General features: G+C 38.3%; 2 protein-coding genes across 2 annotated transcripts in view; one reads left to right on the forward strand and one right to left on the reverse strand.

Annotated features, from left to right (window-relative positions):
- The window catches only part of LOC117196047 (uncharacterized), a 79,073-nt gene that overhangs the window by 10,723 nt on the left and 45,518 nt on the right, over positions 1 to 22,832 (reverse strand). Inside the window, exons 4-5 of the mRNA XM_049709846.1 lie at positions 21,926 to 21,974; positions 1,690 to 1,749 (exon numbers count right to left, since the gene is read on the reverse strand). Of these exons, the coding sequence (XP_049565803.1) occupies positions 21,939 to 21,974 (36 nt within the window). The 3' untranslated portion in view covers positions 1,690 to 1,749; positions 21,926 to 21,938. The remainder of the gene's footprint in view (positions 1 to 1,689; positions 1,750 to 21,925; positions 21,975 to 22,832) is intronic.
- SOX2 (SRY-box transcription factor 2) overlaps positions 1 to 22,832 on the forward strand; it is a 120,822-nt gene that overhangs the window by 5,804 nt on the left and 92,186 nt on the right. The window lies entirely within an intron of this gene.

Genomic DNA, 22,832 nt, shown 5'->3' on the forward strand with positions numbered 1-22,832 from the left:
TTCCTTCCTGCTCCTCCCAGCCTTTTCTTTGATGGGAATAATGTGAGATAAGATCATTGTCAGAATACTATGAGGAAAGGACTCAGAAAAGAATTTGGGATTTTCAAGTTAAAATTAAGAGCTGTGTTAATCTGGTTTCTTGTTCTAGTTAGCTGGGAATCAATTTTCTAATTCATTCTCCTCTCTGTCATTTGCCTGTTGATAATATGCTAGGCCACTGCAGTACTTGTCCCTTTTTATTCCTTTTAATTAACTTTTTAAAATCAATTATCATTACTTGTATGGATTTCTAGTCTCTCTTCTCATCACATTTGTTTGGCTTATTTTTTATTTACACACCACTACCCACTGCTGTGAATTAACAATAACAAAAAATCTGCACTCTTCCCTTCCACCTCTTGAACTGGAAAAACAGTTAGCTAATAAGAGGCTAAATGAGCCTCAGAGTATAGAGAAGCTGGAATCCTTAAATTATTTAAATTGAAAAATGGCTGGTTTTACAATCAGAAAGACTCAAGTGGACTGTAAGCCCTACTTGATTGTCCCCCCCTTATCTGGATGATCTTGTAATGACAGCTGGAGTTATCTACCATCAGCATCACTGTCCACAAAAGCTTCTACTCTCTCTGCTCAACTCTTCAGCAGCCCTGGGGAGCTGGAGTTGTTTCAGGGGAGAGAGTCCTAGAGGACTGGAAACTTTATTAAAATGCAAAGCTGTCTCTAGTGACAATAAAAGCTCAGTAAACAGTGATGGATCTAAAACCACAGCACCAGAAATGATCTGCAGAATAAAAAACTGAGATTTCATATACTGCCACCAATTGCCTAGGGTCAGTGTAAAATAAAAAACAATGTGAAATAAAGAGTGGTGTAAAATAAAGAGCAAGAGCTGGAAGGAAAGGAAAATATCATGATTCAACGTGAGTAGTGCAACAAATGACATATGTCAGACCAGGCCTTGCAGACTTGTCTCAGGAAGCAGCCCAGTCGGATGTATTGCGGGAAGTCAGGGCAATGTCTGATCGGAAAGATTAGGGAAGTACCCCCAAAACATTCCTGATCTTCTCTCCGTAAGCAACTCATCCTTGAGCTATATCCATGAATTTTCTGAAATTTTGTGGCTAATAGTTTAGTAGTAATAAGATAGTAATAGGAATCCACACTTTTTGAAAGCCCTTCACTTAATTTGCCATACGACCATGAGGAATCTAATCTTCAGCATGTATTTTAAGTTACTTGCCCAATTTAATCGACTGTACTGCAAAATAAAACCTTAAATTTATTTGACACTTTGTCTGTTTAACTCAAGGGATGTCCATTTAACTCAAGGGACTCCACGTATATTACTCACTAATAAGTTGAGAAGTTGAAATGAAAATTAAGACACCAAAGTATAATTAAGTCATTTGTTGTAAGCAAGGAAAATTTAAAAACAAGATCCAGGTGATTTCAATTTGGGTATACTAAGCTCTTCATAAATCCCTCTTCCTTGATCGTGCATTCAAATTCCTTACTAGAAAAAAAACGACTCTAAGCACAAAGGTAATAAATAATATTTAAAATAGCTCAGTACTCATAAAAACCAAAGTAGTACGTTCCATCTGATTTGAAAAACTTTCTCAGGAGAGATTTATTAACACTATCATCACCACCATGACAACTACCCACAGCCACTTATTGAGCGCTTACCGTATTTCTCCCTAGCCCTTCTTTCTTCTCCAAGCCTCATCTTCCCTTCTGCTCAGGAACCTTGAAAAGGAAAAAAAAACCAAAGTGTTGATCTAAATTACCTAACTGGCAATTTCTCTTTTTATGCAACTAGCAGGTTCAGGTAGCAAATGAAAATGTTAAATGAAGCACCCCGTTCCTTCATCTTCAGCGGAAAACATTAAAATTCCTTGTCAGATCACAATTACTCTATCAGGAGAACCCCCGAAGTATATAATACTTTTCTTCTTATTTTTCCTAAAAATATTGTGTTTACATTTGACATGTTTATATACTGATTTTTGTGATGAGAAAAGACTGGCAGAATTACTGAAGATTTTTCTCCATTTTCAGTTCAGAGATACCTTACGGTGTGAACTTGTACACAACCTTCCTTCTCCAATGTAAAAAATCAAGGTCCTCTCTGTCCCCAAAAAAGAGACTGGGCACCAGAACACAGAGAGGCCCCTTTGTCCAGCTCTCCCCGCCACCCCCATTAATATGCACTGCTGCAAATGAGGCCCAGTGAGGAACTCCTTTGACTTGGGAAGCTGGATTTTGCAAAACCCCAACCTTTGTTCCACAGGGACACACTCATGTCAAATGACAGTCCCCCATAGTAATTGTAACTCCACCATGTTCTCCCATTCAAGACAGGGTATTGGCATGCAAGTGAGTGAAAACGATGCTGTTACAAGGATAACCTTAAGTTTGCTGGAATTAATTCTTAAACCCCAGAACTTATTATTTCACATTTCTTGTAACATATCTCATGACACACCAGAGTCTCACGACACTGGGGTTGAAAAATATCCGTTTAGCACAACTAGAAGCCAAACGGGCAGAGCTAAAAAAGAAGAGATCCTTAGATCCCTGGAGCTAACCTGAGATGCAAGAGAGCACTCCGAACTACCACTGGCTCTTAAGAATCTTTCAGCAAATGACAGGACCACATTCGACTGCTCTACTCCTTCCAGCCTGGTACCTTTCACACGAAGTTGGCTCAACAGCCTCAAATTTATGGCGCAGGGCAGGTCAGAGGGTGTTTACATTAAACTCGGTTTTAAATAAGCTTAAGATACCAAAACATTATTAACACTATAAAATTAATTTTATGCACTGTGACTCAATTTCTTTTTATTAACTGAATTATTGGCATGTGTTAACTTGGACTTTACATTGAAAACAAAATTAATTTTGAAATTTTCAGCGTTTGAAAATGCAGTGGTTTTCTGGAGAGCTTTTAACAGGGCCAATACTGAGACTGTACCCCAGACAAGTAAAATCAGAATATCTGTGAATGGGACCAAGGCATCTGCATTTTTTAAAGCTCCATAGGTGATTACAGTGTGTAACCAAGCTTAAGACCCACTGGTCTAAGGAAGGGGAAAGGGCAGGAGAGAGAGCTCAGTACAGGGAGATTTGAGAAACTGTGGTCGTGCAATTATAATTGGTGTTACTTAGATTTGTCAACCCGATATTCTAAGAGCTGCCAATGGCACTGGAGATAGGCCTAAGACATTCCCCAACAGCAGTCATTCCCTGTCTCCCTGTGCAGCCATCCTCGGAGCCTTATATCCCTGGGAGCCAGGGCAAAAAGGAAGTGGTGACTTCTACATGACTGCAGAATTCTCTTAAAATTGATTCAGTAAAACCCTTCTCTACTTCTCTCTTTAGAGGCAGGTAGAAGTAGAGAGTCCTACACCTACTACAGACTTCCTCAGAATAGACAGATTCAGACCAGAGTGGAAAAAAAAATATATGGAATGTCTACTGCAAGCAAGGTGCTAACTTAATCCTTACCACCACCCCATGAGGCAGGTATTAGATGTGCCTCCATTTTACAGGGGAAGACACTGAGAAAAAGCAACATAAGAAGGCTGCTCAAGGTCATACAGCTAGTACGCGTCTAAGGTCATACAGCTAGTACGCGTCTAAGGTCATACAGCTAGTATGCGTCTAAGTCTGGACTTTTTACTCTAAGACAGATGGAAAACTGACCAAGGGTCACCCCAGCCATTCATGGACAGCTGTCTGTGTCAAAGGAATCTTTCATTCTTTAGGTAGGGAATCAAATTAGTATGCTAATTGTGTTCTTTGCTACTATGTGTAAGCAAGCATTATACTCACAGACATAGAAAAGAATCTTAGGATTCAGACACCAGCATGGTATATTTGTCCTTTTTTGAAACATCATCACTAGTTCTCATGACCAATTTAAGTCTATTGGAGTTTCTTTGATTGAAAAAAAATGTTTGGAATAGCTAAGAGAACCCAGCATATGCATCTAAACTCAAGCTTACGTGGAACCTTTGAAAACAGGGTATGACTCCTTCTTTTAATATTTCTTTTTTGGATACTGAATTTTTTAAAATTTTTCTTAGAGTATCATTGATTTACAATGTTGTTAGTTCCAGGTGTACAGCAAAGTGAATGAGTTATACGTATACATACATCCACTCTTCTTTAGATACTTTTCCCATATAGGTCATTACAGAGTACTGAGTAAAGTTCCCTGTGCTAAACTGCAGGTCCTTATTAATTATCTATTTTATATATAGTAGTGTGTATATGTCAATCCCAATCTCCCAATTTATCTCCCTGCACCCTGGTCTTTTCCCCCTGGTAAATGGACATCCTCTTGAATTCATGGTGGTAGAAAAGGAAAAACAAAAACATTTTGTACGTTCTCCTTGTGAAGTCCTAGAGTGTGAGCTTGAGATTTGGCATCAACCCCAAACAGCTGGAGCCATCTGTTTCCTACTTTGTAAACTTTTTCCCAACCAGAGATTGCTAGCTACCTAAAGAAACAGCCTAAGGTAAAACCTGGCCTCAACCAGTTTGAAGAAAGCAGTTTATCTTTTATTTACCCAAGCATTGCCTTGAGTAAATTGTGTCTATTATGTGCTAGGCACTGTTGCTCTAGCTATTTCATTTTTACACCTTTCCCAACTTACTGGCACTCCTGTTCCTTTTCCCTGTCCCTCCACACCTCCGGGCCAAAGCCTGCTCTTCTATCATATGAAGGTAAAAATGCTTGATAACAGCTAAAAATAGTTATGATTTCCAAGGTGACATGCATTTTAACAGTGATCAAATCCTTTAATGCTAAAAGGGCAATGGTCTTATGATATGAGTACAGGCAGTGGTTCCCTGGAGACTGATGAAGCCTGCTCTGATCTTGCCACTCTGTAGCGGCCTACTGCTCTCCTGAGGTCAGGTCCATGCCCTTCCATGTTTTTATCCCAAATGCTTGGCACACTGACCAGCATATTTGGCACTCAATAATGAAGGGAGCTCTGGCCTGAGGAAAACAAGTTGCAATAACAAGTTGCTGACACAGACGAATGGAAAGATGCTGGATGAGTTTTGAGCCAAAACACCATGGGGAGAGGCCAGGTGGAGCAATAAGAGGAGATACCCAGTGCCATCATTTGAACTCTCCTAGAAGCCAGTGTCAGTTTTGAGAGATGTCTTGGAGTTCCAGTTAGCTCTAGGATCTACAGATCTGGTTTTACTTAGCAGCTCTGCTGCATTTCAATTTGTTGCATTTTAGATGCAATGGAATTGGGATAACGAGTAACTGAATCATTTTCCAAAAATACGTATTGAGCAACTACTATGAACCAAGAATGCTGCAAGGCATTGCAGATACAGCAGCATAAAACCCAGTTTCTGCCCTCATGAAGCTAATATTCTACTTAAAGAGTCTGGTGTGAAAGCATTAATTACATAATTCAGTATTTAATTGGAGTCACAGTAAGTGCTACAAAGGAAAACTGCAGAGTGCTAAGAAAGCATGTAACAGAGAGACCTGACCTAATACAGAAGGTGAGGCAAAGCTTCTCAGAAAAAAGTCATTTAAGCTGATTCCTGAAAGATGAGTAGGAATTAGGGAGGCAGAGAATTCATAAAAGGAGTGGACATTTCTAATAAACACCTTTACCATGTGATACACTAGAGCTAATCCTGAGAATTATCTTGACTTCTTTTCTTGATCCTGTTCATGCAGAAAACGTTTTGAGGTCTTTGCAACAAGCTAGCCTATTTAAGGCTCTGAATTCGGAAAAAAAGGAAACACTGGCACAGAGAAAGAAATTTCCATAGATGTCAACAACTTGCTGAGGCACACACAAGGATACTGTGATCCCATCCATTACTGCTTTTCTGTGCTCTCACCTAGGTCATTAGCATGAACATTTGACATACCCCATCAGTACACTCTAGGCCAGCAGCTTTCAAATACTGAAATGGCCACAGAATACACTTTCTATATGGCTCTGTCCAAAAACCTTGGGCAAAAGAAAAGGAGTTGGGAAAAAAGAAATGAGTCAAGGCCCTGAAAACCTCAGAGAGAGTCTGATCTGTGTAAGGGATACTTTACCATCCCACCCACCTTCTTTGAATATGGAGCCAATTCTTTGTAAGTTTGCAAAAAGGCATTCCCAAGCTCATCATGCTATTTTATACATCACCCTTCCTTGGCCCCCTTCTTCAGCTAATTAAATTCTTGTTCCTAAAAACTCACTTCTGGCATTTTATCCTCTTACCCCCCGTCCCAATCTAATTTAGATATCCCTTTTTTGTACTTTCATAGAATGCTGCACTTTAATACCTCATCACAGTTATATTATAATAATTGATTTACTTATCTGACTCATCTGCTTCTTGTGGGAGGAAGTTCCTTAAGGGCAAGGCTCATGTTTTAATCATTTTTGTATCCCTAGTTCCTAGCAGAGTACTACTTTAAAAATCCACTGAATGAATTAATGTTCATGCATGATGCTTTTTTTTTCTTAGCCTCTAAAGAGACATGGACACTTAGATTTTACATGTCTAGTAAGCAAGTCTGGTTTTGTACATAGGAAACTTTTGACCCTGAAATTCTTCTCCATTTATAGGTAAGCCTGCTGAATTGCCTTAACTAGGCTTTTGCTCTATAGTCTTCCTTTGAAAACATCTTAAGAACTAAATAGACCAGTATACATGGTCCTACTGACCAATATATCAGTCAAGAACACGATTAGTTTTGATGTTCAGTGCTGAATAAGGTTCAGTCATATGCATAAGTCTGATCTTTTAGACAGTGCATTTTAAATAACTTCCATGTTTCATATTCTAAGCTAGAAGCAAGGAAAGAATAAACTATGCCTAGCAAGATATTTATCAAGTAGTAAGTACTTAAATATTTATTTAATGAGAAAAGGAAAGGATACATTAATAAAGGAATAATTGGATGCAGGTATAAATATAGCATAATCCATAGGAATCGTCAAGCCATACATTAGAATAAGGGATTTATCATTGGCAAAAATGACTAAGCCAACAAACATAAAAAATAAAAGCTATTGTAAAGCCCCATTTTCCAATAAAACAGAATCAAAACATCATTCAAATAGTGAAAGAGTGTGTTTAAAAAAAATACTGGGACTTCCCTGGAGGTCCAGTGGTTAAGACTCTGCACTCCCAAGGCAGGGGGCACAGGTTCGATGCCTGGTCGGAGAATTAGGGTACGCACATCGCACGGTGCAGCCAAAATTAAAAAAATTTTAAAAACATACTAACCCGGAGGAGATAAAATTTGATATTTGAAGAGAACGTATTATAAACTCTAAAGAAATCCCCATACAACCCAATCTTTCTTCTCACACCCATCCTCCCCCACCCCAGCACACACAATCACCACCCTCATATATACGCCTCATGCTTGTCTTGTCTACTTGCTCTTCCTGAAATAACCTTGATTTGGAAAAGAGGAAGTTAGAGATGATAGAGGGATAAAAGAAAGTTCCCTCCAGCTAAAATTCTCCTTCCTTCTCTGCCTGTTATTCTTCAAGATCTGCATAATTGCCACCTCTTCTAATGAAAACCTTTTTTGATCTGCTATAGCCCCCCCACCCCCGGCTAATTGCCCCCTTCATCACCACTATCACTACAACTTACCTCTTCCCCTCTTTTGCACTTATTTCACTATCTTTTATTATAGCTCCCTATATCTGTCCTTTCTCTGGGATAGGAGCTTTCAAAGAGGAGTTGCGTCTCATTTCCTGTTTTCTTTTTTTTGAATTTTATCTTATTTATTTTTTATACAACAGGTTCTTAATTAGTTATCTATTTTATACATATTAGTGTATATATGTCCATCCCAATCTCCCAATTCATCCCACCACCACCCCCCGCCACCTCCCCCCCCTTGGTGTCCATATGTTTGTTCTCTACATCTGTGTCTCTATTTCTGCCTTGCAAACCAGTTCATCTGTACCATTTTTCTAGAGTCCACATATATGCATTAATGTACGATATTTGTTTTTCTCTTTCTAACTTACTTCACTGTGTATGACAGTCTCTAGGTCCATCCACATCCCTACAAATGACCCAATTTCGTTCTTTTTTATGGCTGAGTAATATTCCATTGTATATATGTACCACTTCCTCTTTATCCATTCATCTGTTGATGGACATGTAGGTTGCTTCCATGACCTGGCTATTGTAAATAGTGCTGCAATGACCATTGGGATGCATGTGTCTTTTTGAATTATGGTTTTCTCTGGGTATATGCCCAGGAGTGGGATTGCTGGGTCATATGGTAATTCTATTATTAGTTTTTTAAGGAACCTCCATACTGTTCTCCATAGTGGCTGCACCAATTTACATTTCCACCAACAGTGCAAGAGGGTTCCCTTTTCTCCACACCGTCTCCAGCATTTGTTGTTTGTAGAAGTTCTGATGATGCCCATTCTGACTGGTGTGAGGTGATACCTCACTGCAGTTTTGATTTGCATTTCTCTAATAATTAGTGATGTTGAGCAGCTTTTCGTGTGCTTCTTGGCCATCTGTGTGTCTTCTTTAGAGAGATGTCTATTTAGGTCTTCTATTTTTTGATTCGGTTGTTTGTTTTTTTAATATTGAGCTGCACGAGCTGTTTATATATTTTGGAGATTAATCCTTTGTCAGTTGCTTCATTTACAAATATTTTCTCCCATTCTGAGGGTTGTCTCTTCGTCTTGTTTGTAGTTTCCTTTGCTGTGCAAAAGCTTTTAAGTTTCATTAGGTCCCATTTGTTTATTTTTGTTTCTATTTCCATTACTCTAGGAGGTGGGTCAAAAAGGATCTTGCTATGATTTATGTCAAAGAGTGTTCTTCCTATGTTTTCCTCTAAGAGTTTAATAGTGTCCTGTCTTACATTTAGGTCTTTAATCCATTTTGAGTTTATTTTTGTGTATGGTGTTAGGGAGTGTTCCAATTTCATTCTTTTACATGTAGCTGTCCAGTTTTCCCAGCGCAACTTATTGAAGAGACTGCCTTTCCTCCATTGTATATCCTTGCCTCCTTTGTCATAGACTAGTTGACCATAGATGCGTGGGTTTATCTCTGGGCTTTCTATCCCGTACGATTGGTCTATATTTCTGTTTCTGTGTCAGTACCATATTGTCTTGATTACTGTACCTTTGCAGTATAGTCCAAAGTCAGGGAGTCTGATTCCTCCACCTCCGTTTTCTTCCCTCAAACTGCTTTGGCTATTCGGGGTCTTTCGTGTTTCCATACAAATTTTAAGATTATTTTGTTCTAGTTCTGTAAAAAATGCCGTTGGTAATTTGATAGGGATTGCCTTGAATATGTAGATTGCTTTGGGTAGTATACATTTTCACAATGTTGATTCTTCCAATCCAAGAACATGGTATATCTCTCCATCTGTTTGTGTCATCTTTAATTTCTTTCATCAGTGTCTTATAGTTTTCTGAGTGCAGGTCTTTCACCTCCTTGGGTAGGCTATTCCTAGGTATTTTATTCTTTCTGTTGCAATTGTGAATGGGACTGTTTCCTTAATTTCTTTTTCTGATCTTTTGTTGTTAATGTATAGGAATGCAAGAGATTTCTGTACATTAATTTTGTATCCTGCCACTTTACCAAATTCATTGATTAGCTCTAGCAGTTTTCTGGTGGCATCTTTAGGATTCTCTCTATGTATAGTATCATGTCATCTGCAAAGAGTGAAAACTTTACTTCTTTTCCACTTTGTATTCCTTTTATTTCTTTTTCTTCTCTGACTGACGTGGCTAGGACTTCCAAAACTATGTTGAATAATAGTGGTGAGAGTGAACATCCTTGTCTTATTCCTGATCTTAGAGGAAATGCTTTCAGTTTTTCACCGTTGAGAATGATGTTTGCTGTGGGTTTGTCGTATATGGCTTTTATTATGTTGAGGTAGGTTCCCTCTATGCCCACTTTCTGGAAAGTTTTTATCATAAATCGGTGTTGAATTTTGTCAAAAGCTTTTTCTGCATCTATTGAGATGATCATATGGTTTTTATTCTTCAATTTGTTAATACGGTGTATCACACTGATTGATTTGCGTATATTGAAGAATCTTTGCATCCCTGGGATAAATCCCACTTGATCATCGTGTATGACCCTTTTAACGTGTTGTTGGATTCTGTTTGCTAATATTTTGTTGAGGATTTTTGCATCTATATTCATCAGTGATATCAGTCTGTAATTTTCTTTTTTTGTAGTATCTTTGTCTGGTTTTGGTATCAGGGTGATGGTGGCCTCATAGAATGAGTTTGGGAGTGTTCCTTCCTCTGCAATTTTTTGGAAGAGTTTGAGAAGGATGGGTGTTAGCTCTTCTCTAAATGTTTGATAGAAATCTCTTCAAATATTTTCTCAGGTCCTTTCTCTCTTCTCCTTCTGGGACCCCTATAATGTGAATGTTGTTGCATTTAATGTTGTCCCAGAGGTCTCTTAGGCTGTCTTCATTTCTTTTCATTCTTTTTTCTTTATTCTGTTCCACAGCAGTGAATTCCACCATTCTGTCTTCCTGGTCACTTATCCGTTCTTCTGCCTCAGTTATTCTGCTATTGATTCCTTCTAGAGTATTTTTCATTTCACTTATTGTATTGTTCATTTCTGTTTGTTTGTTCTTTAATTCTTCTAGGTCTTTGTTAAACATTTCTTGCATCTTCTCGATCTTTGCCTCCATTCTTTTTCCAAGGTCCTGGATCATCTTCATTATCATTATTCTGAATTCTTTTTCTCAAAGGTTGCCTATCTCCACTTCATTTAATTGTTTTTCTCGGGTTTTATCTTGTTCCTTCATCTGGTACATAGTCCTCTGCCTTTTCTTTTTATCTGTCTTTCTGTGAATGTGGTTTTCATTCCACAGGCTGCAGAACTAGTTCTTCTTGCTTCTGCTGTCTGCCCTCTGGTGGATGAGGCTATCTAAGAGGCTTGTGCAAGCTTCCTGATGGGAGGGACTGGTAGTGGGTAGAGCTCTGGTGGGCAGAGCTCAGTAAAACCTTAATCCACTTGTCTGCTGATGGGTGGGGCTGGGTTCCCTCCCTGTTGGTTGTTTGGCCTGAGGCAACCCAACACTGGAGCCTACCCAGGCACTTTGGTGGGGCTAATGGTGGACTCTGGGAGGGCTCACACCAAGGAGTACTTCCCAGAACTGCTGTTACTAGTGTCCTTGTCCCCACAGTGAGCCACAGCCACCCCCCACCTCTGCAGGAGACCCTCCAACACTAGCAGGTAGGTCTGGTTCAGTCTGCTATGGGGTCACTGCTCCTTCCCCTGCGTCCCGATGTGCACACTACTTTGTGTGTGCCCTCCAAGAGTGGAGTCTCTGTTTCCCCCAGTCCTGTCGAAGTCCTAAAATCAAATCCTGCTAATCTTCAAAGTCTGATTCTCTAGGAATTCCTCCTTCCATTGCCGGACCCCCAGGTTGGGAAGCCTGACATGGAGTTCAGAACCTTCACTCCAGTGGGTGGACTTCTGTGGTATAAGTGTTCTCCAGTTTGTGAGTCACCCACCCAGCGGTTATGGGATTTGATTTTATTGTATTGCGCCCCTCCTACCATCTCATTGTGGCTTCTCCTTTTTCTTTGGATGTGAGGTATCTTTTTTGGTGAGTTCCAGTGTCTTCCTGTTGATGATTGTTCAGCAGTTAGTTGTGATTCCGGTGCTCTCACAAGAGGGAGTGAGCACACATCCTTCTACTCTGCTGTCTTGAACCAGTCTCCTCATTTACTTTTATATTTATTCCATTCTCCCGCTCTTCCTTCTTCATTCCTAACCCAGAACCTGGCAAAAAGTAGGAACTCAGTAAATGTTTGTTGCATGGAAGGGAAGAATAAAAGAAAAAAAGGAAGTTTATTTCTGATGAAAAAAGCCATTTGTCTTCTTTCTTCAAAATATTTTGTCTTTTCAAATTCAAGGGCAGCCTTTTTTTCCCTAGGTGTTAGGGTGTGTGCCCTTGAACACCTTACTTTGGCAAAGAGCCCAAATTCCATTTCCAACCAGCTGAGTTATTTTCAGTTTCTATGTGGTTCATTCATGCTTTTCCCCTTCATTGACACATTAACACTCCATGGCGAGAGGGTCCTGTTCAGCTGGCAGCCCCTCTCAGCCCCACGCCTCTAAGCTGTACTCACTTCACTAGTTCCCAACTGCCTGCCTCTTGGGGAGCTCTCTGTCATCAGCGTCATCTAGCTGGCAGAGGAGTTGTTTGTTTGCTGTTGTCATACCTAAGTTTTGATAATTAACAACATGAAGCAAACTCAGAGAATGAGAGACCTCTGCTAGAGGCTATCTTCTCTTGTATGTTCTTTTCAAAAGCACCTGGCTTGTTTTAAGAAAATGAGAGAAATACAGATAATGAAAGAACTGGACAGATCTAATATCTGCTTAATTTGGTATCTTGTTAAAATCTCTCATGTTTATTCTTCTCAAATACCTACACTCTTTCCCTCCATGCCCTCTGTAATAGTGACTCTCAATGAGTTTCAAGCTTGATCTTGTTTTGTAGGTAATGAATTTATACCTTAGCCTCACAAACAGCACTAATCCATGAGCAAATTTAGTAATTAAAAATCTAGCATCTCTAAAGCATGGCATACAAAGGTTTTGTTTATTGGCTTCCAAAAGGAAATCACACATACACACACAACTATTTGTTCCAAGGTTAGCATTTCAGGATTGACTTTTGTGCCTTAGGCCCTTAGTAGGTGCTCAATAACTCCCCACGGACACACTGATTTGTTTTAGTAGCTCCCTGTTATTTCCAAAAAGACAGCATTTTCCAGAATTTTCTGGTCAACAAATGAAATGTATGTTGTTTTTTTTTTTAAAGCTGTGGAAATAGGATAATTCATATTGCGAGGTTATTTATTACCAGCCAGACCCTCATCTTGCTCTACAGGGCTCTGATAATCACCTATTTCAGAAGCCATTAGCCTTCTGTGTGTTGTAAAGCACTCTTCACTATAATGTGTCTATGCCTTTGTATTCTAGGGGGAGGAATGGTGTGTACTGAAGTAACAGACCTCTGTTGACCAAGTAAGAAAGTCTTTGATGCACAAATAGTTCATTAAACTGCTTTTATTTGATACTGTTGAAATTAAACAGTGTGTGGAATCCCTGCCCAGGTATGGGAACATATAAAACCTTTGAGGATATGTACATTAATTCAAATGCTTAATGTTACTGAAACAGAGACTTATAAGAAAAATGCACATTGAAAGAATGTAACAATCAAAGCTTAGGCACTTATAGGAGGACAGCAGGAGCTGGATTTAACTTATTGATTTTAGAACCACTGTTTTATGAAAAGGAGGCAAAATATTGCTTTTACTGTTTTCAGATAATAATGACTGTTGTTGCAAATTATAAAATTTAATTAGCTATATAAATGCCAGAGGAACAAATAGTGTGCTATTGTCTTGATATCTTTCCAGAAATTAGTCTTTTAAATAAATTTGCCATATTAATCATCTAAAAATATTTTTGATCACTGAATTAATAGTTTGCAGACTGTTTTCAGGTACTCATTGCCATAGGTGATTGCTTCTTAATTACTACATGGGTTCTTTCTATTCACTCATATTAATTCATGTTTTCTGGCACAGTCCCAAAAGGCAGCCTTGCCCTATATCTTCTAATTACTTCTATAATTGAATTTGCCCACTTTTTCTAACCTATTTTTTAAACTGACTGTGTTTGTTCATGGTTTATTGTGTCTTTTTTGTGTCAGTTCTCTGCAAGCAGAATGTACATTGATTCTTTCCTCGTTTCTCATTAATTTTCAAGAGCTTTGCTGCATGTCTGTTTTTTCAGTCTGTCAGACCTATTGCTGAACCAAAAAAATAAAAAGACTCTTATTATTAAAGGTTAGGTAAAATAGACTGAAGTTAATTAATTCATTAGTAACTCTGAGCCAATTACTGAAGGCTTCTCTTATTTATATACTTGTTAACAAGACAGAAATGAGAAAGGCCAATTACAGGCACATGTCCTTCAGAAGTTCAGCAAGCCCAGAGCTTATGCATTTATTAACACTCCTCCAAAAAAAATTCAGCTCATCTATCAGATATGTGAAACTACATTAAAAAAATTGTTGACTAACATTCTATTCCATTCTGTTGATAAATTCTAAAGGGTTTTCCCCCATCCAGATATCTTTAATATGTCTAATATTACTAAATTCTTCTAAAATTATCTCAAAGAGCATTACTTAGCCTTAGAGCAATTACAAAAACAGAAAAAAAAATTATTCTCTGGTTTTCAGTATTTTCTTCTTTCTAAGCTTTTAATTCCTGAATTGGGATACTTGATTAGCAGATTTTATATACTAGAACCCTTTAAATATGTTCCACTTGATTTTTATTGAATATGCCAAAACTTTACAACATGTAGAAAGGCAGGTTTTCCCATATTTTTCCTGGTGACCAATATAAAAAATTGTAACTGCTTCATCCATACAAACTACCTGCACAGTACATACTATAACCATTACTTCCCCTTCCCTGCCTCAGAAATATTTTAATTTAACTGGGGTTGGGAGGAAAGGGGGTTGGTGATTGATTAGTTTTTTATACATCTGTATTCTCTTTATAGGTTTGTGTCAGCATGGGACCAACAAATCAACAGAATGAATTGACACTAATGTCTCAATAAATTGACTGGTTGTTTGGCTGAATTAAAACTAATTTTAGTTATGTTTTTTCTTTTTCTTTTTTTTTTAACTTTTTAAATATTGTATAGATATGGGTTTCCACAGTCAAGTGATGCCAAAATAATGTCAGGGTTTCTGCTGCCTTAGTTTTTCCTCAGTTCCAAATATATTAAAATTTAATCGATTGTTTTATAGCATGATAATAACAATCACAGCATTAGAAAATAAGAATCTCAGCAGATGATTAGTTCATGTCCTTGATTCTTGGAAGACCAAAGAATAAAAGTTAAAAATATGTAGTGTCGGGGCTTCCCTGGTGGCGCAGTGGTTGAGAGTCCGCCTGCCGATGCAGGGGACACGGGTTCGTGCCCCGGTCCGGGAAGATCCCACATGCCGCGGAGCGGCTGGGCCCGTGAGCCGTGGCCATTAAGCCTGCACATCCGGAGCCTGTGCTCCGCGACGGAAGAGGCCACAACAGTGAGAGGCCTGCGTACCGAAAAAAAAAAAAAAAAAAATGTAGTGTGCCTTATTCAGGAAGCCTTTCTTAATACTTTCTACATCGGAAGTTAATACTTTCTTGGCCTCCAAATTTTCATACCCTCTTATTTATAACCATTTTATGGACCTTTTCACTTTTTACCCTGCATTATAATAACTTGTATCTTTTTCTCTTTGAATTATTACTTAATTGAGAAAGTAACTATATATTACGCACTTTGTAGCCCCAGCACTTAGCACAATGCCTGGGAAATAGTAGGCCCTCAAGAAATATATGTCAAAAGCATTAGGAATAAGGAGTCCATAATCTCCTTTTAATGTGTTCACTGTCAAACCTCCCTCACTGTCTGGGCTAACTAAAGAGTCTCTTGCTTGAAATCAGTTAATGTGTCTTAATTTTATGTGGTAACTACATTAAATGGGTAACAAATGTTGCATTATTAATTCAGAATGTAGGTTTCTCTGCTCAAGATTAAAAATCTATACTAATTTTTCCTCAAATGAACTGTTTCTCATTCCTTTAATTACTACATGACTAATTTATGTATGACTTTACCAGCCTCCAGTTTGTGACTTTGGGCCAAGACCACACAGGCCCTTGTTACCACTTCCCAATTCCATGTGCAGTGACGTCTCGGTATATTCATCAACACCTGTGTGGAACAGAAATTAGATTTCCCAGACTCCTTTATCTTTTACCCATCAGTTCTTCAAACCCCTGCTGCAGTGACTGGTTTTCCTTCTTTTTTTTTTTTTAATATTGTCCCTGCCTTTCTTTCTTTTCACCCTTCCTTCCTTCCTTTCTTTCTTTTTCCTCTCTGTCTCCTCCCCTTTCTCTCTCTTCCCCCTCCCTCCCTCATTTTTTCTTTCTTTCTGCTTTTTTGAAATAAGGTACCTCATAGCTATATCTCCTAATAACAGCACTTCATATGTTTATAATGATTTTCCAGTGTATGAGCTCTTTTCACAGACATCAACTTATTTGATTTTTTCAGGCTAAATATTATGCAGATGACGAAACTAAAATTCAGAGAAGTTAAGTGACTTGCCCAAGGCCACACAGCTAGTTACAATTTCAATTTTTAAATTCCTGATTTGTTTGCCAGAGAGAACAAAATCCAGAAGGCCCCCTTTTCTTATGTAGTTCTTAACTCTTATGTGAGGAAACTACCTAACAATTGGATTTGCAGCCAACTAAATGATTTTTCCAGGAATTATATAGGTCATTGTAAGGAAAAGAAATGTGGTCTAGTAGTTTGATGTGCATATATCATGTGAAAATGCATATTTTGATTCAGTAGGTCTGCATTTCTAATGAGCTCTCAGGTGGCCTGGGGGCTGAAGCTGCGGTCCACGGACCTCACTTGCAGTAGTTAGGGCTAGCGGACAGAGTGAGGCTCTGGAGTTGGGGGGACTTGACTCAAGTCCCGGCTCTTCTGTTTACTGTGACTTTGGGCAAGCTACTTAGCCCCTATGAGCCTCAGTTTCTTCATCCTTAAAATGAGGATAGTAATATGTATCTTACTGAAAGCCAAGGGAATTGACTTGCAACGAACTGGCCTTCTTCCTCTCCATACTACTGCCTGATCAATCTTCCTAAGGTCTCCCTCCACTCAGAAACTTTCCAGTGAGCCTCACTGCCTGGTGAATCATGTACAAACTCCTCCCTTTGAGCCTCAAACCTTCAATGGTACAGCCAAAGTCACCTTTCTAACTTGATCTCTCCTTACTTCCTACTCACACCTTATATGTAACCAACATATTAGATTTCCTATTTCTTCTTCTTGATTCAGCTTTGTTCCACCCAGTCTTCATCATATCTATTTCATTCTTCCTTTAAGTCCCTTTTCCCATCCAGGTTCTTAATGGGAGTGTTTTCCTGCTCTCTATCTCCTCTCATTCCTAACTGCCACACATATCTAGATATGTCTCTCTGGATTTGAATTCTCATAACACTGTTTATATCTATGGATGGTTTCTTTTGTATTCTTTCTTATGTTTTAGTTATTTCTACAATGATCCCATATCCTATTAGACTCTAAGTTCCTGGAGGATGGGGATCAGGTATTGTTCAGATATCACGGTAGTAAGACCATGACTTTGGGGCACACAGACCTGGGTACATACCTCAGCTCTACCATTTACCAGAACAAGTCTCCTAACCTATCTCAGCTCCAGTTTTCTCATCTTTAAAGTAGGGGCCAATAATACCTAACTTGCAGAGTTACTGGGAAGAAATGTTGTACATATAAAATACCTCACACAGTATCCAGCACATAGTAAGAGCTCATGTGAGTGAAACTGAATAGATTAGAACTGAGCATGTAATCCCAACAGAACACAGACATGTATTCTAGTGTATGAACAACTGAACCCAAGCCCAGGCTTCCAATTTATGTGAACATTTTAACATTTTCTTTTCTGGCTATGTTTATATCAGTGTTAAGTCTTATCAGAATATTCCATATTCAGCCCTCTTCAAATCAAAGTACATTTGTTGATCTAGCTCCCAGTGAGTATAAAGTGATAATGGAAAGGTGACACAGTATGGTTTAAAAAAAAAATCATATGGTTTATAGTTAAACCTGGATTTGAATCCAAACTGCCACTCTCTTGCAATTTCCTAATCTCTCCAAACTATAACAATCTCAGAAGTTGGATTTGGGATGTTTTCACTTTCTTCCTTGTATTTGTCTGTATTTTGGGGATTTTTTAAAATAAAGAACATATTATTTCTGTAGCCTAGAAACAATAATAATACTATCATGAGTGACAGCAATAACTTTCAATGCTCCAAATCTCCACTTTTGTAAACTGAATTTATATTTTTATATATGTGTGTGTGTATATATATATATTTTTTCTTTATTTGTTTGTTTGACTGTTCAGGGCCCTTGTGGATTTAAATGTTTTGCTTATTTCAGTAATTGCTAAGGAGCAGTATATTCTTTTTATATTCTTATCAACTAATTTTAAAAACAACTAAATAGGGACTTCCCTGTGGCCCAGTGGGTAGGACTCTGTGCTCCCAGCGCAGGGGGCCCATGTTTAATTCCTGGTCAGGGAACTAGATCCCGCATTCATGCCACAACTAAGAGTCCACATGCCACAACTAAAAGATCCCATGTGCTACAACTAAGACCCAGTGCAGCCTACATAAATAGATAAACAAAAAAATATTTTTCAAAAACAACTAAATATATCAATAAACTGTATCACCATTCAGTTTAAGATGGGGGACAAATAGTCTTTTTATAACTAAAAATTAAATTTTGTCAATGTAACCAAATTTCACTCAATGCCTGGACACAGCGTGAGAGATAGAACCAAGTTCTATCTAAACTTAAGGCAGTCAAAGTCAAAGTCACGGCCATAGTCAGTATGTTGTTTTGTTAATGTGGGTAAAGAGGACTTAAAAAAAAAAAGAATATGGGGCAAACCTTGTTTTAATCAGGGAGTATATGGAAAGAAAATTAAATGCCTATATTAAAACCTATTCTTTCAGACTACAAATAACATTTTCCTTCAGCCTCAAGAGACAATCATAAAACAATGGCTCACAGTGCTTTTAGAACAGGAACTGAAGTTATATACTGTACATGTATTGTCCTATATAGGAGGAAGGCAATGTTTAAAGCTGCTGTCGCCTCCTGGAAAAAAAAAGAATGGAAAAAAAAACCTGGGATTCTCAGCCAAGTATGTATGCATTTTCTGTTTTTCTGTCTTGTGGGTCTTTATTGTTAAAAATATTTTTATGAAATTGCTCTGTGCTTCTTTAAGCTTCGTGTGGTCTTGTTTGCTTGTTCTCAAAGCTCAAACCATGACATAGTTATGAAACATCTTGAGTTATTAAAAGTAGAGAAATTGTACTTTGTTTGTGAACTGAACAGCAGACCAAGCAATGTCTTCGGAAAGAAAGATCTGATTTTGTATAAAAAAATGTTCTTTTTCATTATAAGCTAAAATGATGATTCCAGGACAAGAGACAGAAATTATCACTTGAAAGCTGTAATGTTGACGCTGTCTACATAGCTGTAAATGAAGTAGAGATCGGTTTCTATTTCTTGGCCTATTTGGCCTTAATGAGTGATCAGATCTTGAAAAGTCACCTTGAGATTTAAGTTACGAGTCTGCAGCATACTGATGATCAACTTAATAACAAAGAGATATTTAATTTCACTTCCTGAGGCATAAACACAAAGTGAGACACATGCCATCAAATGGTTAAGAGCATGGGCTTCAATTTAGACCCACATGAATGTGAGCCCTGGGTCTACCCCTGGCTAACCATATGGGATCTTTGGCAACTTAACCTCATGAAGTCTGTTTCCTCATCTGTAATGTGGGGATTCATATCATATTTCATCAGAGTTAAGATGCATATTCTTTCACATTTTAACATCTCTGATATCAGAATACATCTTAGAATAGATGATTTGTCTTGGTTTAAAGCTTTTTTTTCTTACTAGTACATAAATTGTGGAATTTACAATCTATGACATTTGAGATTCAATTAAGTAACATATACTTCATAGAGTTGTTCTGAGATATAAATAATGATATAAAACCTAGAACCTGGCCCACAGAAGACTCTCAATAAATAATACCCATTAATGTTGTACAGTATGATTTTTCATAATCTCTGGCATTTTCCTGTCCTTTAGTCATAATTTTTGTTTGCCAAAACTGGAAGTTAGTTTCTTTGCAAAATCCTAGTGTTGGAATAGTCTGCCTACTGAATTGTTCATCAAATTTCCTCTAATTTCTCTGGCAGCAAGATATTGACCCTAAGGGTATATAAATCTGAAACATGATCAGAATAAAGGTTTGTGAAAGTCCACACTGATTTGTCAGATTAAGTTGTCTGCAGACAAAAAGAGGAATAACGAGTGAGCACGCTTCACCAGCTCCTGGCCCGTGGCTAGCACTACAGCAGTGTTGTAGAGAGGCGGCAGCGTGCACAGAATGGTTGAAGAGCATAGATTCTGAGCTAAACTGGCTGAGTTCAAATCTTGGCTCTTCAGTTTACAAGCTGTGTAACACTGGACAAGTTACTTAACCTCTCTGTGGCCTCCATTTCCTCCTAGGGTTGTTGTGAAAATGAAATGAGAGCTGTCTATAGAGAATGCTTTGTAAATTTGCTATTATTGAAAATACACCCTTCTTGTGTTTAAGTTCCTTAAAAAGGTCTCAGTTTTCTGATACTAAAGGAAAATATTCTAATCAATTTACTTTTCAAGACGGTAACTGTTATAATTCTATTAGAGGCTTATATATAAATATATGTTTGTATGTTATATAAAACATATAACACACAAACAGTGCCTTTGAGGTATTTGTAATCATATGACCCAAATGATAAAACTAGTCTACCTATCAGCAAACACATGATTGGAAAAAAAAATCAAATAAGTCTGAGGTTGCTTCCAACAGCCTCTGGGGTGTCCTTATAATATCTTGTTATGGCTTAAAATTCAGTATACTATAGGTCAACCTGTACCCGTTATGATTAAGAATTTTAAAATGGATGGCCTGCTTCTAACATTTGTTCACTTGTAACCTATATTATTCTAATTTTTTATAGTTGTGAACATGACTGTTGTGCCTAGAACAACTATGGCCATCAAGCAAGTATCTCTAAGCACTGAGATTGGGCATGGCTTTTAACTTATTGATCACAACTTTAAATCTAGAGAATAAACTCTGAAATGAAATAAAGCTTACCAATAGTTAGTCATTATTTTTTGAGTGGTAATTATGTGGTAATTCACTTGAATAATTGTAAATCAGTATTATTTTTTCATAACCAAAGCACATTTTTAGCTTTTCTCTTTCTCTGTGTTCAAATTTTGTTCACTCTCTAATGTCTGTCATTAGTGTCAATATCAAGAGACTACAGCACAGTGTGTTAGAATTTTGGTGTCCCAACAACTTGGCTCCAAAACCCAGTCTGTCACTCAATTAACCCCCAAAATCTTTGATAAGATTCGTTCTTGCTCATGTCATAGGTCTGATAAGGGCTGGGTGGCCTTCCTTTATCCTGTAGCTCTGCTATCTAATGCATGCTTCCCACAGTCATCTTTGTAGGGAAAGCGTGGAGGGAACCAGTCCTGGAAATGACTTATGTCACTTCCATCCAATTCCATTAGCTAAAACACAGTCACACGACTCGAACCGAATTACAAGGGAGGCTGGTAAATACCAACTTCCTACTTGCCCAGTTGGAAAAAATAGTGTGGTGAATACACAGCATTTTCTCTGCCACAGCACTTACTAACTGTATTACTTTAAGCAAGTTACTTAACTTCCCAGAGCCTCAGTTTTCTCATTTGCAAAGTGGTGGTAATAATACCTATCTTGCAAAGCTGCTATGAGGATGAATGAGGAAAGGAGTGTATGGCATGTGGCATATGATAAGTACTCCATAAAATTGTTATGTTTTATTACTAATAATCAATAGTTTCTCCCTAAAACACATACATGCATAGAACCCAAGCCATTGGCACCCAAGTTCTTTGGTCCTCTCTGGTTTAGCTCTCTACTGATCATCTAGCTCCTGCCAAGCTTGCTGGGAGTGCAGGACTCAACGCAGCTGAGACTCTTGGCCACGGGACTGATGTCAGTTATAAGGGTCATACTACAGGAACTGGGGTAAGGAGAAACCAAAGCCAGAGCAGTACACTGAAAACGGGCTCTATGTTCTCCAGGAATCTTGGAGGGGGAGACTGAGGGGATGAATTAAAGGGGTGGAGGACAGAGGGGAGAACTCACCAGTTGTGTCAACTTATGCTCGAATGGACCGCAAGTCCCAAGATGGCAGCTGCAAGAAAGGGGAAAAAATGAACACATACTGAGAACTTACAATGTAGCAGGCATCATGCTGGGGCTTTCACACAAGAGACCTCATTTAATTCTCACAAAGATCCTTAGGTAACAAACATTAACCCCTGTTTCCAGTATGGTCAAAATAACTCACCCAAATTTACATAGCTAGGAAGTGACATAGCTGGGGTTGGGTCTTCAAAATCCTAATGCAGTGCTCTTTGTACTACACCACCACTTTACATCTCCCAGTGATGCTGAATTGTGCTGAGGGCCAGCAGATCTCAGAGAATAGACAGGAAGCTTATCCTCCTCAGGAGAGCAGGAAGTTAACCTCCTCAAGCAATCCCCTCTACCCCTACTTCTCACATGACCAGAACAGCTTAGAGTACAATGGGAGAACCCTCCCAAACACATACAAATATACCTCTATCTGCTTGCTAATATTTGAAATTAATTTCACTGAGGGAGGCAATGAGTTTGTGGATGGGTTTCCATTAACATGTATGTGATATCATTTCTTTTAGGGGGCACACAGAGGGTGGAATGATTTTATTGAATAGAGCAAGGACTTGGATGGAGAAAACTGATTAAACCAAGGCCACAGCTCCTTGATTTCACCGGAAAATGACCCAGAAGAACTTCTGAGTCCTCTGTAGCCATGTAAGCCTAGAATATGGTGGGAACTAGTTCCATAGAACAGTCTCACAAAATGAACCCTGAGTACCATGCCATAAAGTACCCTCAGGGTATCCAAATATATTTAGACAAACCAAAGGATTTGGGACTTGGCATTTTACAGGAACAATATGAAGACAGAATTACATCTGCAGCAGTATAACTGAAATGAATATAA

Source organism: Orcinus orca, chromosome 5 (genome assembly GCF_937001465.1).
Source record: "Orcinus orca chromosome 5, mOrcOrc1.1, whole genome shotgun sequence".
NCBI classification, from domain to species: domain Eukaryota; kingdom Metazoa; phylum Chordata; class Mammalia; order Artiodactyla; family Delphinidae; genus Orcinus; species Orcinus orca.